This window comes from Anomaloglossus baeobatrachus (genome assembly GCF_048569485.1).
Source record: "Anomaloglossus baeobatrachus isolate aAnoBae1 chromosome 5 unlocalized genomic scaffold, aAnoBae1.hap1 SUPER_5_unloc_3, whole genome shotgun sequence".
Lineage (NCBI taxonomy): Eukaryota > Metazoa > Chordata > Amphibia > Anura > Aromobatidae > Anomaloglossus > Anomaloglossus baeobatrachus.
In genome coordinates, this window is record NW_027441806.1 from 2,181,523 (window position 1) to 2,204,754 (window position 23,232).

General features: G+C 43.2%; 2 protein-coding genes across 2 annotated transcripts in view; both read right to left on the minus strand.

Annotated features, from left to right (window-relative positions):
- Positions 1-23,232, minus strand: part of LOC142259156 (uncharacterized) — a 171,659-nt gene that overhangs the window by 6,090 nt on the left and 142,337 nt on the right. The window lies entirely within an intron of this gene.
- On the minus strand, positions 194-21,634 carry LOC142259183 (uncharacterized). The gene is made up of 5 exons (XM_075331683.1): positions 21,312-21,634; positions 21,131-21,228; positions 20,844-20,934; positions 548-642; positions 194-418 (listed from the first exon to the last, which is right to left on the minus strand). The coding sequence occupies exons 1-5, from the start codon at positions 21,442-21,444 to the stop codon at positions 194-196; spliced, it is 642 nt and encodes a 213-aa protein (XP_075187798.1). The 5' UTR covers positions 21,445-21,634.

A 23,232-nucleotide genomic window follows, 5' to 3' on the forward strand; every position in this document is an offset into this window, starting at 1 on the left:
TATAGGCCGTGTGTATTTAGTCCTGTCTATTACCTGGTGATGTGAGGGGCTGAGGAACCTCCATCATGACGTCCTTGTACAGATCTTTGTGTCCTTCTAAATACTCCCACTCCTCCATGGAGAAATAGACGGTGACGTCCTGACACCTTATAGGAACCTGACACATACAATGATACCGTCACCCCCGATCCCTTCATAGCGTTACTGTATAATGTCCCAGCATTCCCAGCAGTGTCACCTCTCCAGTCAGCAGCTCAATCATCTTGTAGGTGAGTTCTAGGATCTTCTGGTCATTGATGTCCTCATGTATCGGGGTGTTAGGTGGAGGCCCCGTGATTGGGCTCAGGGGTCTTCCCCATCCCTCAGACACAGGGGCCTGACAGCGCTCACTAGAGGTCTTCTTCACTACTGTGTAATCCTGGTTATGGAGAGACACAGTAATAAATCTCACTCCAGACATTTCCAGAGTCCTCACCTCTCCAGTTCTGTCCATCTGTTATTCCCATAGATAAGAATGATGTAATGTGACGTCATCAGAATCTCTCACCTCTCCAGTAAGCCGGAAGAGGATCTCTAGGGTGAGGTGTAATATCCTCTCCGCCATCGTGTCCCTGGCCATATCCATCCTGGACAGGACATTTTCTGAAAACAGAATAAAACCACTGATAGAATCCGATATTATAAGGACCAAAATGATAAGGAGATGAGCCGATATGTAAAATTAATGGAGATAATAATGGAGGAAAGATGTCATTTGGGTAGGAAAAAAAAAATTTCAACATGAAATGAAGTAGCAAAACCGACCCATAAAAGTATTGCACCTAAAATGGTATCAATGAAAACGTCGGCTCATCAAGCAAAAAACAAGTCCTCACTCAACTTCGATGTCGGAAAATCGGAAAATGGAGACACAAACCGATTTTTTAATGTTTTTTTTTTTACAAAAGTCTGATTTTTATTCACTACTAGAGATGAGTGAACCTGTAGTTCGGTATAAACTCAGACTTTTCCAAGATAGTAAAGTTCAGGTTTGGAGTTCGGGGGATTTATGTATGCAAACCACAATCAGATGTATTGTGCACCAAGAAATAAAACTGAAAAACCCATCCTCCCCGGATAGTGATCTGTTTATGGCTGCATGTGGGCGGAGACCAGAACTGCCAATCAGTGACTTTAAATAAACTTCAGGTCAAGTCCAAGTCCAGAACCGATCTTTACAAATATTCATCTGGACCAGCAGAAGCCGAACGTCCACGGGTCCACGGGTCCACTCATCTCTAGTCACCACTGAGATACTAAGAAATGTGGACGTCTGATATTGCCGTAATCACACTGACCTGGAGAATCACGCTGACCGCTCACTTCCAGCACATCGTCAATAGCGTAAAAACAATAAAAAAAGATGGAATTTGTTTGGGTTTTTTCATCATTTCATTGCACTTTTACTTAATTTCCAGTAGATTTTATGGTAAAATTAAAAACTAAGTCATATAAAGAAAAAAAAAATAACCAAAAAAAAATCCTTCATAACCGTTTACAATGCGCCCATTGTATCGTTGGTAGGGATGAGCGAATGTATTCGCCACTATTCGGTATCCGACAAATAACAAGCTATTCGCGACATTTGGTATCCGACGAATAAAACAACATCCGCTCCGATACTTTCATTTTCATTTCTGACTTCCTGGCGCCTGTTTTCCAGCCAATGAACACATCTGATGTTGTTTACCCTCACAGTAATGCCGCAGCCATCTTTGTTGTGGTGTTACTGTGATTGGCTCGGCCGCACAGCGTCTTGGGGGCTATATATGCCAGCGGCCATTTTGTGAACATACAGTCATAGGGAGCTGGCGGTGTAGATAGACTGTATTGAGTGCAGGAGAGCGTTCTTAGATCCAACTAATAAATAGTCCTTGTAAGGGCTGAAGACTGTGTCCAGTAGCTGATAGCAGCTCCATAAATCGCCAAATCGCAAATCTGTGAATCCAGAACCAGCTATAGGGCTCTCTCTGTCTGTCCATCGGTCTCTCTCTGTCTGTCTGTCTCTCCCTCTCCACCCTTGTCTCATACTCACCGATCACTAGCACTGCTCTGCATGGCTGTCACACTGCTCCGGCGTCTTTTCCAACTTTTGAAAATGCCGCTCATTATTCCATCTCGTATTCACTGCTTCCCTTGCCCACCAGCACCTATGATTGGTTGCATTCAGACGAGCTGCCACATTGAGTGACAACTGTCTCACTGCAACCAATCACAGCCGCCGGTGGGCGGGTCTATGTAGTGCAGTAAAATAAATAAATAATTTAAAAAAAACGACGTGCAGCCCCCTCAATTTTGATGCCAGCCGAGGTAAAGCCACATGGCTGAAGGCTGGTATTCTCAGGATGGGGAGCCCCACGTTATGGAAAGCCCACCAGCCTAAAAATATCAGCCAGCAGCCGCCGGAATTGCCGCATCCATTAGATGTGACAGTCCTGGGACTCTGCCCGGCTCATCCCGAATTGCCCTGGTGCGGTAGCACTAGGTTAATCATGGCAGGCATCTGAGACACCCTCATGATTAACCTACAAGTTAAAGAAAATAAACACATACACCCAAAAAATCATTTATCTGGAATAAAAGCCGAAAAAAAACCCGCCCTCTATCACCACTATTAAAATCCCCAAATACCCCTCCAGGTCCAACGTAATTCACACGAGGTCCCACGACGCATCCAGCTCTGCTACATGAAGATGACAGGAGTAGCCGTAGAACACCACCGCACACCGTGAGCTCCACAGAGCAACTGAAGTGAGCCGCGATGCTATCAGTGATGACGTCACTCAGGTTACCCGCGGCCACCGCTCTCAGGAAGAGGACTCGAGCTGGCCACGGGCAACCTGAGTGACGGCACCGCTGATCGCGCGGCTCACTTCAGTCACTCAGGTGATTTGCGGTCACTGGTGAGTCCTTCACCTGTGATAACAAATCAGACAAAGCCGCGCAATGACAATGAAGTCGGGAGACGTACCGCACTGTCAAAAATGCATCTAAAATGCATTCAAAATGCATCCAAAACGCATCGTTTTGGATGCTTTTTGAAACGCACATGCAGTGTAAAGCATGACAAAAGGGAACGTGAATGAGCAGAGCTGCCGTGTAAAGCATGAGAAAACGAAACATGAATGAGGAGAGAGAGTGACAGAGACAGAGAGAGAGAGAGAGAGCAGGCTTGTTTCCAGATTATTTCCAACCTTCTACAGGCTGTGCCCATACTGTTTCTGCCTTTTCCCATCCATTTCAGCCTTTCCTCAGTCACCACAGGTCACCGTTAGGTCCAACATGAAATTATTCGGGTTTCCCATAGACTTACATTGGGCGTCGAATATTCGCGAATACTCAAATAGCAGCGACCTATTTGTCGGATATTCGTCGAAGCGGATATTTTGGTATTCGATCATCCCTAATCGTTGGGTTTTACTCTCCTCCTCCATGTCATTCTGTAGCACTAAATTCAAATTTTCAGAGGGCTTGCAGGTGTCAAGAAACCTGGAGTTTGGTGAGGGCCCTGAGGTGGCCCAGTAACGTACATTTTGGAGGGACTGCTCTTACTTATATATTTGGGCGGTGCCTCCCTCAATGAGACTCAGATAGTAGAATACATATTCCATAGCAGTTTACAATGCTCCCATTGTAGCATTCGGCTTTACCCTCCTCCTCCTCAAATTTCCCAGTCTGGAATGTAAACGTGTGTGTAAACCAGAAGAGCGAGAGCAGATTCTATCTTGGATGGCAGACAATAAGGCCTCTTCACATTTCTCAAGCAGCAACCAATTTTCCACAACCACACAGTCTACTGTGAATACACAGAAGGCTGGTCCATCCAATCCTCAACCTGGTCCTTCTTCCTCCCACCATCATCAGTCACAGGAGACATATGACCCCAAGCTTGGCCACTCTGAGGATCTGTTTTGTATGTATCCTTTGGTTGGCTCTGGCCTCTCACCGTGAAGTATTGAAGAGGGATGAGAGGAGGTGGTGTGAGTTGAGTATTTGAGAACCTACGGCCAGAAGAAAGCCACTTTGAGGATCCTCATTTACTGGCTCCAGAGGTGGAGACTGATGATGATGAGACACAGTTGCCATCAGAGCAGCCTACAATCTCAATTGGGAAGGAGGATGAGATGGAAGACGAGGTGATCCATGATGAGTCCACTGATTTGACCTGTACCGTTGACATTCATAGCCAGCACAGCAACACAGAGGAAGATGGATATGTAGCACCAACACAGGCACCAAGGGGTAGTGGTTTTCCCAGATTGAGAACTGAATCAACTGTTCCGAAGAGCACCCCCTCTGTGGTCCAAGTCAGGGAAAGGGGGCATTTAGCCGCTGTCTGGATGTTTTTCCTGAAAGTCCTTCAGAGAAAAAAATTGTAATCTGTAGCATCTGCCATACTAAGTTGAGCAGAGCGCAGGTCAAACGCAACCGGAGCACCACCAGTATGTGGAACCACATGGCAGCCAAGCACCCCTTAAAATACAATAATTATAGCAAAAACAACCCTGCTCATGAGAGCTTACATCTACAATGAGGTGGTGGGGAGAGGGACAAGGTACAGGTGCTCATTTCCAATGACAATCCAGCTATCTCAAAGATATGGCGGATAGATAAAGGCTGCCTGAACCAGTCAGCCAATCTTTGAGATGCTTTTGGGTGTGGTGGAGTTTGATGGAGAGTTATGTTGTGAGAAGTTGTGGATGGACTGAATTTAATTTAATTAGGGAGTGTGATAGGCCACCCTATAGAGCTGTGTTTTAGGGAACATCTGAAGCTGAATAAGTTGTGGTTCATCCTGGTTTCTTGGGTCAGAGCATTCCAGAGGATTGGTGCAGCTCGGGAGAAGTCTTGGATCCGGGAGTGGGAGGTTTGGCTTAGTGTGGTTAGTCAAACGTTGTTTGCAGAGTGTAGAGAATGGATAGGGTGATAGACAGAGATGAGGGTGGAGATGTGGGGGAGAGGGTGCCGCACTGTGGAGAACTTTGTGGGTGAGAACAAACAATTTGAATTGGATCCTGTGATATACAGGCAGCCAGTGCAATGACTGGCACAGAGCAGAAGCATCCGCGTAACGGATAGCCAGATAGGTGACCCTGGCTGCCGCGTGAAGGATGGACTGTAGAGGAGAGAGTCTAGTTAGGGGAAGACCAATCAATAGAGAATTGCAGTAGTCAAGGCAGGAGTGGATCAGGGCCACAGTGAGGGTTTTTGTAGTTTTCATGGTAAGAAAGGGGCTGATTTTAGAGATGTTCTTGAGGTGCAAGCGAGAGGAGCGGGCAAGAGATTGTATACAGGAGGTGAAGGTGAGATTGGTGTGGCGCAAAACCCCCATACAGCGAACCTGCTGCCTAGGAGTTATCGTGCTACCACACACACAGAGGGAGATGTCAGGTTTAGGGAGGTTAGAAGATGGAGGGAATAGAAGTAGTTCAGTTTTGTAAAGGTTAAGTTTCAAATATAGAGTAGACAAGATGTTGGAAACTGCAGACAGACAGTAGGTGGGCAGAACACCAGGGTACCAAATTTGTGTCTGCGGGTCAAACCACTGCCATGTCACCTGTGCTACGTCCTTCGCAATCTGCTGTCCAGGAAACAGGCTCTCATGCATCCTGCCCAGAAGCTGTGATTGCACAGACGCAGCAAACATCAACCACATCCACTTCCTTTTCCCAGCGAAGTGTCCAGTTGTCCATGCCTAAGAACTTGGAAAGGAAGCGTAAATACACAGCCACGCACCTACAGGCACAAAATCTAAACTTGCACATTGCTAAATTGCTAGCCATGGAGATGTTGCCGTTTAGGTTTGTGGGAACACAGTTTTTCCATGATCTCTAGGCTGTGGCTGCCCCATGATACAGTGTTCCCATCCGCCACTATTTTGCCTGGTGTGCCATCCCCGCCTTACACAATGTAAAATGATTGAAATTAATACATCAAGTTATCAAATATTTCATAGTAAGACATATACGTTCATAGTTCTGTTCATGTTGGAGGGCATAGGTTATTAATAAAGTTTATAAGGGATAAATATGCCCATATGGAATATACTTGAGTGATGAGCATGGAGGGATATATTTGAATCCTTCCCGAAGCTTTCCGAAGTTTCCAGAAGGTTACGTAATATGGAACTATATTCAACTGTGTTACACTAGAATGCCCTATATGGTCTGAACAGCTGGTATATAATGCACGATGGAGGGGGCTACTGGTCGCTCCCCACATTGCCTGCTGTGAGAAGACTCGAGGCTGCAAAGATGAAGACACACTAAGAGATGACATCCCCAGCATTGCCGTTCAGGAACCAAAGAAAGATGGGTAAAGACTTCCCATTGATCAGTATGGACTAAATGAACTCTTATTTTTGCGTAAGCTATCAAAGTATATTATTTTTCCTTTCTGTAACTGAATCTTGGCAACCATTTTTAAATAGATAAAATACATTTATTTTTTTACATCTTTGGAAGTTCTTTCTTTCATGCGGCTTTACGTATTTGAAGAAAAATATATTTAAGAGTATATTTTTTAACATTTGGTGAGCCACCCATTCGTAATTTTTTACGTTTTTGTTGTTCCTTCACTTTGCATAAGGGGGGTCGAAGTTATCAAAGTCATAAGTATTTTAAATATCTCCTGCAAAGGATCAGGAATCGACAATTTATAAAAAATCACGCAGAACCTAGGAAATACGTATGAGTCAAGTTGCATGAATGTTTTTTTTTAATGAACTTTAAAGTTTTTACAAAGCCACAGAAGTTAACTTTTGACGTATTTTTGAGTAAGAAGATAAAGTCAGTCCATAAGAAGTATTGGACCTGCTGAGTAAGGTGAATCAAGTCTTACAGGATCATCCATCAGATCATCTGATCATTTCAGGTAAGAAAATGGATTTTATCTCTTCATATGTTAAGCAAAGTAAACTTCAGTTCACTTATTCAGATATTTCTAATGTAGAGGAGCTTTGGTTACGCTTTTATGAGGAGTGTGAACTTGAGAATTCAAGTGTAGAATGTGCAAGGTCTTTTAATAGAGAGAAACAGAAAATCAGAAATGTCTGTCATTTAGTCTATGATTTTCACAAGTTAATCGTAGAAAAGTGTAAAAATGGTGGAAATAGACAACCTGAATTGTCAGGAGAGTCAGTGATAGAGAAATCCAAAGACTGCTTAGAACCTGAAATGTCAGTCAGTGATATTGTGAATTCTGACTGTAATGTTGTAAATGATCAGTCAGATGATTTAGACTGTAATTCAAATCAGAATTTTGATAATGGCGGCAGACATGTGCTACGTAATCAAGGTCATTTTCAGCATACTGGGAAAGAAGCAGGAAATGACGTAGAGAAGCCAGAAGGGGGAGGAGCCAGAGTGATACACGTGCAGAAAAGACACGTGGAGAGAGAAAATGGCGACGATGAGTTTCTAAAAATAGAACAGGCTAAGTTAGGGATTACACTTAGAAAAAATTTATTGGACATATGCAAATTAATTCCCGCATATAATCCTAAAATACATGTTTGCAGAAATTCAGAGATATTTGAAAGTTCCATCGAGAAATTTAATTTAACCAATAGTGAGACGAATCAGTTATTCCGTATGTGGTTACCTCAGCATTTCTTTAGACAATTGGCATTAAAAAAGTCTTCTGACAATGAGACATTTGATTGTTCAAGTGATAACGATATCATAAGGCTGAAATATCTCATCTTCTGTGCAAGGAATGAATCTGATCCAAACTATGAGATGTTGAAGGAATTACAAATTGAAGAGAATGAGAGTACGTTCTCATTTATGTCCGTTTTTGAACGTTTGTATAGGGCGGTCATTCCAAATGTCAGATTGGATGGAATGATACGTTTATTCATCAAGAAATTTAATTTCCTTGATAATGCAGCCTGTGCAGTGGCATTAAATAAAAAGTCCCTATTCGAATGTACGACATTTATCAATTTTGTTAGAAGTCGCCAAAGTCAATCAAGACAGAAATTAATTAGTTCTGAAAAACCAACACGGAAAAGGGAGAGTTTCCGTGAAAAACCAACAGTGTCTCCCAGATCCAGATATTTCTGTGACAGGGTGTATGTAGTTCGGAGGAAGATGCATACGTGTTACAAACCATACAATCCACCCCAATTTCTGTCATCTAAAAGTCTTTTTCCACAGGAAAAACCCTTGTCACCAGTGACGGGATCGATCACTGGGATTGAGGATCCCAGACAAATGATGAGTAAAAGCTTTGAAAACCAGAAACAGGTGTCTTGTGGAGATCCTCTCCCTGGGATAGGATTTGATAGCCAGCAACAGCTGGGGGGGTCTTTCAGAGAGGGACATTCTCTCTCATATAAGAGAAAGCCTTGAATTACGTAAGTTCCGAGATTCCTATAAGTTCAAAGGGAATCTAATAAATCGAATCTTTGAAGAAAAAATTAGGTATGGTCTTCAGTTAAATAAAGTGGATTTCTGGGTAAATTAAATTTTATTGTTTGACAAATGTGCTTATTCATATACAGTGAATCAATACATATATATATATATATATATATATATATATATATATATATATATATATATATATATATATATATATATATATATATATATATATATATACATATATATATATATTAAAAGTAGTGATAGTAAATCAAGGTCATATTTTCATTTAGTCAAATGATAGTTTAATGTTATAAATAATAATTTGATCTCTGTATATGAATAATAATATTTAAAATAAAGCAATAAGAGAAAGTAACAGATTCAAAGTGTTTCATTTTTATCATGAATATGATAATAATTTTATTCTTTTATTTCCCTCAGAATTTATCAGTAAAGCAGATTGATGAAGTATTAACTTTTTTATTTATACATATGTTCTTGTCCTCAATCAGGTAACATATATTTTATTGGGTAAGATTAATCGCGAAAGCACGAATAATAATAATAATTATTTTCTCAGGTACCAATTGCCAGAGAACTATTATTTTAATGTTTCTTTTATGAATACACATACATCTTCTTTAGAGTTATTAGAAATGTAATCTGAGCTTTGGAATGTAGTAAAACTGCTTGCTGTTTTGGAATGGTGTTCCTTGCACGTACTAGAGCATGTGACTTGAATTACTAAAGCTAATATCAAATATTTCTATGGTCAAATGTACAGTATGTAATACATTGGAATTTGTATTTTTCAAGAAGTACTTCAAATTAGTAACATAATTTTTGAAATGCGCATAGAATATTGGAAAAAAAAAGGGATATGTGTTTGTCAGTTTCTATGTAGAAGTGTATGTTAAAGACCATGGCAGTCTTGTGTGCATAGATGTGTCAATGAATGATTGATTGTTTGAGCAGCTGCTAAAGTCAAAGTATTTGGATCCAGAGAGAGAGGAAAAAAAAAAGGGGGAATTTTTGTTTTAACTTAGAAGTTATAAGATATGTATGTATACTATATAGAATAAATAAGTTATAGTACATAAGTATAAATAATGAAGGAATTTATACAAGATATATATTTTAATTCTTAGACATATGTCTTTAGTATAGAGATATTAGGATTTTTTTTATTATTAAGGGTTTATTCTGAAGAGTTACATTCTAGAATAAGGTTATAACGTTTTGATTTTCTTATATCTTTTGTGTTAGTCACTTCTTTTACTGATACACAGATTGGTAATCATTTTTTCTTTTCAAATATGGAAGTGATATTTATAATATGGTATTGAAGATATGCAACACAAATTTTAATTTAATTTAATCTAAACATATTAATTTTTATAATATCATATTTTATGATATTGAAAGGGGGAGGTTTGGCCTCAATCACACACATTTATATTTGATAAATATATGTGTTTACAGGATACTTTAATAATTAATATTTCAAGTACAAAGGAAGAATTGGGAATATAAAAAATATATTTGAAGTATATCATAATGCATTTATATACTAAGAGAAGTGTATTATTTGTAAGGTTACATGACTTAATTATTTTTATTGGTTATTGATAGGTTTGGTAATTTTATAAGATACTGGTAATATTAAGGTTATCTGGTAACATTAAGGTTATGTATTATTAAAGACATAGGTGTTATATACATAGAAGGCCTTATTTTTATTTCAAGTTTTATTTTTATTCCGATTTTCATTTTTCTTTTTATTCCTATTTTTTATATTAATTATTATTTTAATATTCACATTTTTAATCTTAATTCTACAATTTTTATTTTTTCTTCAGATTTTAAATATCTCAATTGAGAAAACACTTCAATATTTAGTTCAGTAATATCTAATATAAGAATATTACTTTATTAAATATGAATCATATTAAAAGGGAAAAGTTCCATTTTTTTTGGAAGAAAAGATACTTCCTTCATCAATATATACAATTGTTTACTTCCTGGTAATACATTATTTTTATATTAGTATGTTAACACAATAAGGGTGAAATATCACTTATAGTTACACATTTCTTTATAGTAGGTTATTTAATAAATAATAGACAAATCAAATAAATTAAATTAGAGTAATAAAGATGGAAGATTAAGGTACATCTAGGTTTACCTTCCTATATTTACAAATAATATATATTATATTTTTAATCAATAATAATTTATAATGGGTATTATTGTGTTTTGATGGTATCATCCAGTCTTTTCTAAAAGGTTATTTGCTTTGATTTATAATTTACAAATGATCTAACTAAAAGCCACATTGTTGCCTTTCATATTTATAATATGATACATGTTATAGGTACACATTATATTATTTCATACTTTATATTATATTTTGGTTACATTCAACACATTGCCACCTATGGGTTTGGAAGGGTAATGCACCAATGACAAAAAAGGTCATTACAAGAAAATACTATTGTCTATACCATTATGCAATATTTTATCATTCTGAGTATCAATTATATTAATACTTTTACGATAATAATAATAATGACATGGTATTATAGTATTAGAGTTATGATACGCTGTGACATTTATTAGTGATAGTTATTGCCATATTTGGTATTTAGATTAGGGAATGAATCAGTCTTCAATCAAGATTAGAGAAGATAAAAAGACTTTATATTTTTCCTAAAGTTAAAAGGGATTCTGCAAAAAGGTCCAAAAGGTAACGTCTCAAATAAGACTGTGTAACATACAAAATACACTTACCGTGCTTGCATCTCAGAAACACAATAGTCCTATGATTTCAGGATGGACAATGACACATGGTCTGTGCATTAAGACCTCCCTAAAGTTACTAAGAAGAGCAATGACGTGTTAAAGTTAACCCCTGTCGTGCTGACCAAGAACGTCTTAACATCTGTTATTCGACAACAGGCAGCATGGAGGATAAAAGGTGACTAATGTAAATTGCACTGCACAGACATCAAAGACTTCTGCTATTCTTCTACAAGTCATGAACTGTGGTTTATCAACATTGGCTATGGTCTTTGTAATAAAGAATAAAGTTTATGGACTTTGATCTAACAATGATAAACGCAATACGGGACTGTACTAAATCGGTAACCATTCATTTTTATCAAAGGATTTATTTCTAAGAGATTGTGTTTATGCTGGATTACATCGGAGATAAGAAGACATCAACTCAGAGGACATCATTTGGTGACCGGATTTGGTTTTTGCATTTCTTTTTAGGTCTAGCGAAGTATAGTTTTATACATTTTTATATGATCAGTCACAGCCTGTCATAACATGAATCCACATTATTATATTATTGAACTTACATGAATAATGCAAATTAATTATTCTTCATCATTATTATTGATATTAATCTGTTATTGCCAAATAAGGAAAGAAGATTTGTTATTTTCTTGATGTATTAATTAATTTTCGGGGTTGCTCCACCCACTTCAAGGGGGAATTGTAAAATGATTGAAATTAATACATCAAGTTATCAAATATTTCATAGTAAGACATATACGTTCATAGTTCTGTTCATGTTGGAGGGCATAGGTTATTAATAAAGTTTATAAGGGATAAATATGCCCATATGGAATATACTTGAGTGATGAGCATGGAGGGATATATTTGAATCCTTCCCGAAGCTTTCCGAAGTTTCCAGAAGGTTACGTAATATGGAACTATATTCAACTGTGTTACACTAGAATGCCCTATATGGTCTGAACAGCTGGTATATAATGCACGATGGAGGGGGCTACTGGTCGCTCCCCACATTGCCTGCTGTGAGAAGACTCGAGGCTGCAAAGATGAAGACACACTAAGAGATGACATCCCCAGCATTGCCGTTCAGGAACCAAAGAAAGATGGGTAAAGACTTCCCATTGATCAGTATGGACTAAATGAACTCTTATTTTTGCGTAAGCTATCAAAGTATATTATTTTTCCTTTCTGTAACTGAATCTTGGCAACCATTTTTAAATAGATAAAATACATTTATTTTTTTACATCTTTGGAAGTTCTTTCTTTCATGCGGCTTTACGTATTTGAAGAAAAATATATTTAAGAGTATATTTTTTAACACACAAGCATGTGTTAAACAATCTCAACTGTGCTCTGACCAACACCATAACCGAGAAGGTCCACCTAACAACAGGCACGTGGACAAGTTGTTGTGGACAGGCACGATACATATCTGTCACAGCACAGTGGGTACACCTGGTGGAGGCTGGGACAAAGTCGCAAATCGTTAACATCACGCATCCTACCCATGCCAAGAATAGCGGGTTCAACTTCTATCTGGATTTCCGCCTCATCATATGCCACTTTCTGTCTCCCCTCCTCCTCCTCCTGATCCTCTACTGAATTACCCTCCCCATCACTGCCAAGCAGGGAGCTGTGCAGTAACGCATTGGCAAAGTGGCAACACACTCTGCTGAAGCTGATCTGTTTTGTAGAGATGAGCGAGCCTCTAGAGGCTAGAGTTCTGCTTGGTTCGTCGAACGGAGTCCGTGTTCGAGTTCGGTTCGGCGAGCCGTTCGACGAACCTCTCGAGCCCCATTGAAACCCATGGCAGGCAAATACAAACACATAAAAACACATTATAAATGTACACATACAGTTAAAGGGAACCAAACATCAGGATTTTCATGTATTAGGTGCAGCCAGTGCAGTACTGGCACTATCATGCACAAATACCTATCGGACATTATATATGTGTTCGACATCTATCCATCCATCAATCCATCCATCAATCCATTACTAGCTTTTTAGGCTATGTGCGCATGATAAGGTTTTGCAGCGTTTTGGATGCAGAGTGTTTTCATAACAAGTAACAATTTTGTGGTAAAAGTGGATTTTTTTTATTTTTACAGATCAACGTTATAAAATTCTGTGAAGCACCCAGGGTTTCAAAGTGTTCACCAACCATCTAGATCAGGGGTGGGGAACCTCCGGCCCGCGGGCCGTATGCGGCCCGTGACAACATTTTATGCGGCCCCTGGGCACATTCCCGGTGACCGATGTACTCTGGCAGCAGCAGCGCTTTTCCCGGCTGCTGGCCCTTTAAATCCCACAGCCTGATGCCCTGAGGGTAGATGCTAGAATGTACGGGCTCTATTCAGATCCTGACTTCCAGGACCTGACTGCAGCCCATACATTCTAGGCTTCTCTCCGGCCTGTGCTGGTGTGCTCTGGTGGGCGGGGTAAGCAGCACGCTGCGATAAAGTCACAGAAGAGCTGCAGCAGATTACCGGCCTCCCTCCCGGACCTGTGCTGTGCTGAGCTCAGCTCTATGACTCACTACCCCCCCCCCCACCCTCTCCCGACCCCAGTACTGTGAGTATTCAACCCATGGCTGCCCCCCGTCGCTCAGTGCTGTGTACCCCCAGTACAGTGTGTACCCCGCAGTGCTGTGTACCTGCTAGTACAGTGTACCCCCTAATGCTGTATACCCCCTAGTACAGTGTGTACCCCCTAATGCTGTGTGTACCCCCTAATGCTGTGTGTACCCCCTAATGCTATGTACCCCCTAATGCTATGTACCCCCTAATGCTATGTACCCCCTAATGCTGTGTGTACCCCCTAATGCTGTGTGTACCCCCTAATGCTGTATACACCCCAGTAGTGTGTGTACCCCCTAGTAGTGTGTGTACCCTCCAGCGCTGTGCACCCCCTCAGCGCTGTGTAACCCCCCCACTGCTGTCCATGCCCCCCTAGTGCTGTCTGTACCCCCTGGGTGATGTCTATGCTCCCCCAGTTCTGTCCGCACCACCTAATGCTGTCCATGCTGCCACCAGTGCTGTCCATGCCACAGTCAGTGCTGTCTGTGCCCCCTTATGCTGTCTGTGCTCCCCAGTGTTGTGTGCCACCCCTCAGTATGGTGTACCCCCCAGTGCTCTGTACTCGCCACTGCTGTCTGTACCCTACCACTGCTGTCTATGCCCCCCAGTCCCTGCCCTTTTGGTGATGTCTATGCTCCCCCAGTCCTGTCTGTGTCTCCCTAGTGATGCCTCCTAGTGCAGTCCGTGCTGCCTCCTAGTGCTGTCCGTGCTGCCACCTAGTGCTGTCCGTGCTGCCACCTAGTGCTGTCCGTGCTGCCACCTAGTGCTGTCCGTGCTGCCACCTAGTGCTGTCCGTGCTGCCACCTAGTGCTGTCCGTGCTGCCACCTAGTGCTGTCCGTGCTGCCACCTAGTGCTGTCCGTGCTGCCACCTAGTGCTGTCCGTGCTGCCACCTAGTGCTGTCCGTGCTGCCACCTAGTGCTGTCCGTGCTGCCACCTAGTGCTGTCCGTGCTGCCACCTAGTGCTGTCCGTGCTGCCTCCTAGTGCTGTCCGTGCTGCCTCCTAGTGCTGTCCGTGCTGCCTCCTAGTGCTGTCCGTGCTGCCTCCTAGTGCTGTCCGTGCTGCCACCTAGTGCTGCCCTTGTCCCCAGTCATGTCTGTGCCACCGCCAGTTCTGTCCATGCCCCCCTAGTGATGTATATGCCCCAGCCCCTCTTGTGATGTGTATGCCCCCAGCATCTTCAGACCGAGACAAACCTGGAAAAGCAGCTGAGAGAAACAAGATGATCACTATCACTGAACATCACAGCCGCACACCAAAGAGAAGCAGCTTCTGCCTCCACAGTAGTGGTGAGTTAATTAATCGTTTGGCCAAATATAGCAGGGTTATTTTTCAAGTTGATAATGTTGTGCGGCCCCCAAAGGTTAGTAGGAAATTCCAAATGGCCCCCGGCAGTAAAAAGGTTCCCCACCCCTGATCTAGATCATATTCTCTCTGCTGCTTGTGCTAATATCTGGTATGTTTGATCAGCCACCCTACTTCCCATGAACTGATCTTCCTTTTCTCTGCTTCTTGTAGCAATTTAATGTGCTTCTAACTGACCCCTCCATCACCCTCTCCCCACTTTCTTTATGACCCCCTCGTTATCTCTGGCTATGGTATCCCCACATCTGGGCTCAGTTTTGAAGTGAGTGATCTAGATAAGTGACGACCCCTCCCCTTCCTCTGAAGTCTGCATGAGATTTTAATCTGCATTAATACAAGTCTGCACCATATAAGTATGATGCAATGAATTGGACCAGAAATGGACCGGAAGGAACCTGTAGGTAACTGGATACAGAGACTCTGCAAACAATGTTTGTGTTTCTCTTCACTTTCACCCTTATAACACTTCATATTTTTCCTTACGCCTCTGATCCCTAAACCCAGTAATGACCTGGTCATCTCTCCCTCCATCCTCCCCACCCACCTCATCTCCTCAGATCTTTTCCTCCACACTACACCCTGTGTCACCAGACACACACGACTACCTCATGGCCACTCCTGCTCCCACCTACTAACACTCTCTCTGCTTCTCCTCACTGCTGGAGATATCTCTCCTAATCCTGGTCCTCCTCAGCACATCCCCATTGTCACTTTGAACCCTCATCCACGATCTATGACAAATTTTCACAACCGTTCTAACCTCATACCCATTCACCCGAGCCCCGCTCCCCCAGTCCCACTAGCAGGAGCTCTGTGGAACGCTCGCTCTGTCTGCAACAAACTTTCATACATCCATGATCTTTTCATCACTAATAAACTTTCCTTCCTCGGCATCACAGAAACCTGGCTCACCCCCTCTGACACAGCCTCTCCTGCTGCACTTTCTTATGGTGGTCTCTATCTGGCTCACCCCCCCCCCCGCCCCAGTAAGAAGCATAATGGAGTAGTTGGATTGCTCCTGTCTGACAAATGCTCCTTTACATTAATTCCACTACCACCCTCTGTTACTCTCCCCTCTTTTGAGGTGCACTCTGTCTGCATCTACTCCCCTTACAACCTCCAACTGGCTGTCATTTATTGCCCTCCAGGGCCAGCCACCGCCTTTTTGACCACTTCACCACCTGGCTACTACATTTCCTTTCCACCGACATCCCCACCGTCATCATGGGCGATTTCAACATTTCCATCGACACCTCTCACTCAGCTGTCTCAAAACTTCTAAGACTCACTTCCTCCTTCGGCCTCACCCAATGCTCCTCTGCAGCTACTCACAAAGATGGCCACACGCTGGACTTCATCTTCACTCGCCTTTGTTCCCCATCTAACCTCTCTAACTCACCACTCCCCCAGTCTGACCACAACCTACTCACATTCTCTTCCCTCTCTTCTCCAAATACACAACCCCCCTCCACAAACAGTCACACCCTCGCAGAAACATCAAACACCTTGATTTACACGCACTTTCTCAGTCCCTTCTCCCTCTCGCAGACATTGCTTCCTTACACGACGCAGATGCTGCAGCCTCTTTATATAACACTACAATCTCTGCAGCTCTTGAATTCACACACACCAAAACTCGCACAATCAACAGGCAACCTTGGCACACGAGCCAGACTAAAGAACTGAGACGGGTTTCCAGATGTCCTGAGCGCAAATTGAAGAGGTCTCATTTTACTGAGCACTTCACTGCATATAAAGAGTCCTTCACCACTTTCAAGTCTGGACTCACTGCTGCAAAACAAACCTACTTCTCATCCCTCATATCCTCTCTATCTCACAACCCTAAACAGCTATTCAACACTTTCAATTCTCTCCTCAGTCCCCCAGCACCCTCTCCCTCTCCTCTCATCTCAGCTGAAGACTTTGCCTTTTTCTTCAAGCAGAAGATTGGCAACATCAGAGCAAGCTTTGGCCCACAATCCCTACAGCCCCTTATCATAGCTACTCAGCCCTCTTCCTCCAAATCCAGCTTCTCCCCCATGACAGAAGATCATCTTTCAACTCTACTCTCAAGATCACATCTAACCACCTGTGCATTTGACCCACTCCCATCGCACCTCATTCCCAACATCATCACAGTCCTCATCCCAGCCCTAACCCATCTCTTCAACCTATCATTATCAACTGGTGTATTCCCTTCATGCTTTAAATATGCTTCGATCACACCCATCCTCAAAAATTCCTCTCTTGACCCATCCTCTGTGTTTAGCTACCGCCCCATATCCCTTCTCCCCTATGCCTCAAAATTACTGACACAGCATATCCATCTTGAACTGTCCTCATGCCTCTCCTCCTGCTCCCTCTTTGACCAGCTACAATCTGGCTTCTGACCGCATCACTGAAACTGCCCTAACTATCGTCACTAAGACATACTAACTGCCAAAGCCAAGCAACACTACTCTGTCCTCCTCCTCCTGGACCTGTCCTCTGCCTTCGACACTGTAGACCTCTCCCTCCTATTACAGATTCTCTTCTCTCTGGGCATCACAGACTTGGCCCTATCTTGGATCTCTTCATACCTAACCGACCGAACTTTCAGCGTCTCCCACTCTCACACCACCTCCTCATCCCACCCTCTATCCATTGATGTCCCCCAAGGTTCTGTTCTTGGAACCCTGCTGTTCTCCATCTACAACTTCGGCCTCGGCCTAGGACAGCTCATAGAGTCCCACGGCTTTCAGTATCATCTCTATGCTGAGGATACACAGATCTACCTCTCTGAACCTGACATAACCGCCTTACTAACCAAAATCCCACAATGTCTGTCTGCTATTTCATCCTTCTTCTCTGCGCCATTCTGAAAGCTTAACATGGACAAAACAGAATTCATTGTCTTTCCTACTCCTCATTCAACTCCTCCACCAAGCCTGTCCATCAAAGGTGATGGCTGCGCACTCTCCCCGGTCTCACAGGCTCGTTGCCTTGGAATAACCCTCGACTCTGCTCTATCCTTCAAGCCACACATCCAACCCCACTTCACCTCATGCCGACTACAACTCAAAAATATCTCCCGCATCCATGATTTCCTTAACCAAGAATCAGCAAAAACATTTGTACATGCCCTCATCATCTCCTGCCTCAACTACTGCAACCTCCTGCTCTCTGGCCTCCCTTCCAACACTCTTGCCCCCCTCCAATCTATCCTGAACTCTGCGGCCCGATTAATCCACCTCTCACCTCGCTACTCCCCAGCCTCGCCACTCTGCCAATCCCTTCACTGGCTTCCCATTGCCCAAAGACTCCAGTTCAAAACATTAACCATGACCTACAAAGCCATCCACAACCTGTCTCCTCCTTACATCTGTCACCTAGTCTCCCGGTACATATTTGCACGCAACCTCAGATCCTCACAAGATCTCCTTCTCTACTCCTCTCTTATCTCCTCTTTCCACAATCGCATACAAGATTTCTCCCATGCCTTCCCCATACTCTGGAACACCCTAACCCAGTATATCAGACTCTCTCCTACCGTGAAAAGCTTCAAGAGGAACCTGAAGACCCATCTCTTCCGACAAGCCTACAACCCACAATAACCCTCAGTCCAGTACACCATTGTGCAACCAGCTCTGTCCTAACCTACTGTATCCTCACCGATCCCCTGTAGACTGTGTGAGCCCTTGCGGGCAGGGACCTCTATCCTCCTGTACCAGTCTGTTTTGTACTGTTAATGACTGTTGTACTAGTATTTATGTGTACCATTTTTCACTTGTAAGGCGCCATGGAATTAATGGCACTATAATAATAATAATAAAAAAAAAATCACTGACGGCTGCGGCCCCTGCACCAAGCGTGATCATCAAGGGGGGCACGGGCTTGCGGGCCGCCAGAAGCAGCCTGAGGAGCCGCATATTTGATGCCCTTGCTCTACAACATACACTTCTTGCAAATTTCCAGAGACTTCCTGTGGAGTCAAAATACTCATTTAGGCTAATAAAGCAGAATATGGTAAATGCTATCTATTGACTATATGTTGCGGTATCAATTTGTTTTAAGACCCTCAGGGTAATATTGTGGTACCGTGTTAGCCAGAAAAATCAATTGAAATACCATGTCCCAAGAATGACAAAAGTATTTTAGAAGTGATACCTTTAAAGGTATCACTCCTAAAATACCTTTGTCATTCCTGGGACATAGTATTTCAATTGATTTTAAGAGCCTCCAAATACAATGTTTCATTACCTCTAATTCTTTCACATTTTTGGTAAATTTCAGGATTTTTTTGTTTAAATAAATGGAAAACAAATCAACCTCACATTACAGCTAAGATAAAGTAGAATATGCCACAGAAAAAAATCTGAGAAACACTGGGATCAGATTCAGCATTACAAAGGTGTTACCATGTAAAGTGACAGATGTCAGATTGGAGAAATGGGGCCTGGATAGGAGCAGAAAACTGGCTGCAGTGGAAAGCCATGAAATAAGAGCGGCTTTGGTACTAACTACTATAGAGAAACTGTGACTATAGACAATAACACCTCTACTAAAATGACCGCCCTCCACCCGACAGCCTTCACCGTCAGTGATTTAGTAACTAGAGGTGCCACATCTGGAGTAATTACAGTATGTGGCTCGGGGGCTCTCGGCAATCCAAACTATTGTAGGGGCCAATATCTTCTGTCAGATGAGTTTCCTGAAGAAATATTAGACATTTACTTTCTGCCTCTCGGACTCCACAATGGACGGCTCCAGTACAAGGTCTTATATAATGGACATTTGTAGAATTCAGAGAAAATATCTTTCAGGCTCTTGAAGATAAAAATATGAGAACTTTATGTGTTAATTATTACCATGTGTTAATGTTATGTGTTATTACTTTCCTTTTTTCTCCAATTACATTTTGATAATAATGTGGGTGGGCTGCCCGGCCTCCATGTACCCACTGTGGGATAATCCTAACCTCCCTCATATGTTACAGTTACCCTGTGCCCAACTTTGGATATAAACGCCCCTATCAGCACATTCATCAGAAGGGAGAGAAGGAAGATCCATCAATAAGATGCCGGGATTCTAGGAAGATGGAGTCATTACTCTCAGTGGAGAAACAATAAGAATCTAATAGTTATGATACTTATTAATGGAGAACAAAAATATAATAAATGATGTTACAGAGCAAGCTTTCCAGACTACTGAGGTCTCTTCATCAACTACAAGATTATTATTCTGTTTCTCCCACTGAGAGCAATCAATCTTTATTCACCTGGAGAACACGGCACCAAACTAAGAATCTAGGATGTCACCAGCATCATTACCCTCCGCTTTCTCTTAGGGGTCCATCATACAGATTAGATTCTTCTTCCCGTGATTTTCTAAGTTGTCTGCACATTCTGCGTACACTGTCATTTGGCTTTGCAGATTAGAGATCTGGGCAGCTAAGGGTCAACATCTTCTAATTTCAGAGGATAGGATGGATCCTACCTGTGACATCCGGCTGATACAGATCTCACTCCAACAGAAGGGTGCCCAATGCCCAAAATAATGGGTACAGTTTTGTGTGGAGGCGCATGTGGTGGTCTAGCAGTAGAATGGTGACCATTTGATATGGCCGGACTACAACCCTGATAAAGCCGCCACAGCCGGTGACTGAGAAGAATCTGTGACTTCTCTGCATTTAGTGGTCACTACTCACCTGGGCGGTTATCTGTAGGAATCTCCTCTTTACTCCGCTCATCACCCCTCACATATGTCTCTGTAGTATTAATATGGGGCAGATCTTCACCCTGAAACAAATATTGTAAAAGTCACAGACAGAGGAGAAGTCCCATCTATGATCAGCTCTAATCCTGCCATCTCCACCGCTCTCATTACACAAGTATAACACATATAATACTGGAGGATAAAACAAGACTGAGCACAAGACCTTCACAGCCGTCTACACATCATAGGGAGATTTCATGGCACCTTCTCTCCATCTACCTGATGATCCTGAGGAACATCGGGGTCTTCTTGTTTACAGTCCTGTGGGAGAAGAGGACGGGGACATCTCTCTGGTGTTGTCCTCTTACTGGATAGACCTGGAGGAGACACATACAGGGACTGAATTCATTCCTTACATACAGATAATTATAGGCCGTGTGTATTTAGTCCTGTCTATTACCTGGTGATGTGAGGGGCTGGGGAACCTCCATCATGGCGTCCTTGTACAGATCTTTGTGTCCTTCTAAATACTCCCACTCCTCCATGGAGAAATAGACGGTGACGTCCCGACACCTTATAGGAACCTGACACATACAATGATACCGTCACCCCCGATCCCTTCATAGCGTTACTGTATAATGTCCCAGCATTCCCAGCAGTGTCACCTCTCCAGTCAGCAGCTCAATCATCTTGTAGGTGAGTTCTAGGATCTTCTGGTCATTGATGTCCTCATGTATCGGGGGGTGAGGTGGAGGCCCCGTGATTGGGCTCAGGGGTCTTCCCCATCCCTCAGACACAGGGGCCTGACAGCGCTCACTAGAGGTCTTCTTCACTACTGTGTAATCCTGGTTATGGAGAGACACAGTAATATATCTCACTCCAGATATTTCCAGAGTCCTCACCTCTCCAGTTCTGTCCATCTGTTATTCCCATAGATAAGAATGATGTAATGTGACGTCATCAGAATCTCTCACCTCTCCAGTAAGCCGGAAGAGGATCTCTAGGGTGAGGTGTAATGTCCTCTCCGCCATCTTGTCCCTGTCCATATCCATCCTTCACGGGGCAATCAGGAGAATTCTCTTATATAGAAGATCTCCACTGAGAGGATCCGATATTGTAAGGACCTGAATGGGGAGAAGATGACGATGTAACATCATAACGAATCCGCTGTAATAATACAATTACTGGAGAGAATAAGGGGAAACATATAATGAGAACATTCTGGGGGAACATTATACTGTGGGGGGACAAAAAGGGGGCGAAGATTGAGGGCAGAAAGGGGCCGAGAACCGAGGACAGAAAGGGGCCGAGAACCGAGGATAGAAAGGGGCCGAGAACCGAGGGCAGAAAGGAGCCGAGGACCGAGGGCAGAAAGGAGCCGAGGACCGAGGGCAGAAAGGGGCCGAGGACCGAGGGCAGAAAGGGGCCGAGGACCGAGGGCAGAAAGGGGCCGAGGACCGAGGGCAGAAAGGGACCGAGGACCGAGGGCAGAAAGGGGCCGAGGACCGAGGGCACAAAGGGGCCGAGGACCGAGGGCACAAAGGGGCCGAGGACCGAGGGCACAAAGGGGCCGAGGACCGAGGGCACAAAGGGGCCGAGGACCGAGGGCACAAAGGGGCCGAGGACCGAGGGCAGAAAGGGGCCGAGGACCGAGGGCAGAAAGGGGCCGAGGACCGAGGACACAAAGGGGCCGAGGACCGAGGACACAAAGGGGCCGAGGACCGAGGGTAGAAAGGGGCTGAGGACTGAGGGCAGACGGGTTTCCTCACTTCCGGCCTCTCATAGTTTGGGCGTCTGTATCTATCAGGGGAAAAGGAACAAAAACCTCACAATTCATAGAAATCAGTGAGAGAAAAACTCCAAGAAAGTCACAGCGCTGAAGGGGTTAATGTCACCTGTGACCAATAATGGGGAATTTCCACACACCTCCACCTGCAGAGCCGCTGTCACAAGTAACAGTCATGTGGTTTCTGGCTATAGAAGGTCACAGCATCTGGCTGCGCAGAATGCTCCCTGACTTTCCATTGTTCCTGCTGTCAGTATTCATTTCCTGCTGGATTTCTCTCCCCCTTTTGGACCCAGCAGGAGCTCGCCTTACACCAGATCATCAGCATTGTCTGGGTGCTTAAATACCAGTCACTTTCTTGGACTGATGCTGGTGATATTTTTAGTTCATTCAAGCCTTGGTTGTAAGCAGGTGGCTTGTACTCCTCTGTGGTATTGCTGCTGAACTTCTACCTGTGTCACCTGTAGATAAGTAGTTCATGCATTTTCCTGTGTGTCCTCCTTGTGTCGTCTTTAGTGTTTAGTGCGGTTGATGAAGAGCTCATCCCACCCATTCCCTATTTAGGGCCCCGCAGTAGTTATAGCTAGGGTCAGGT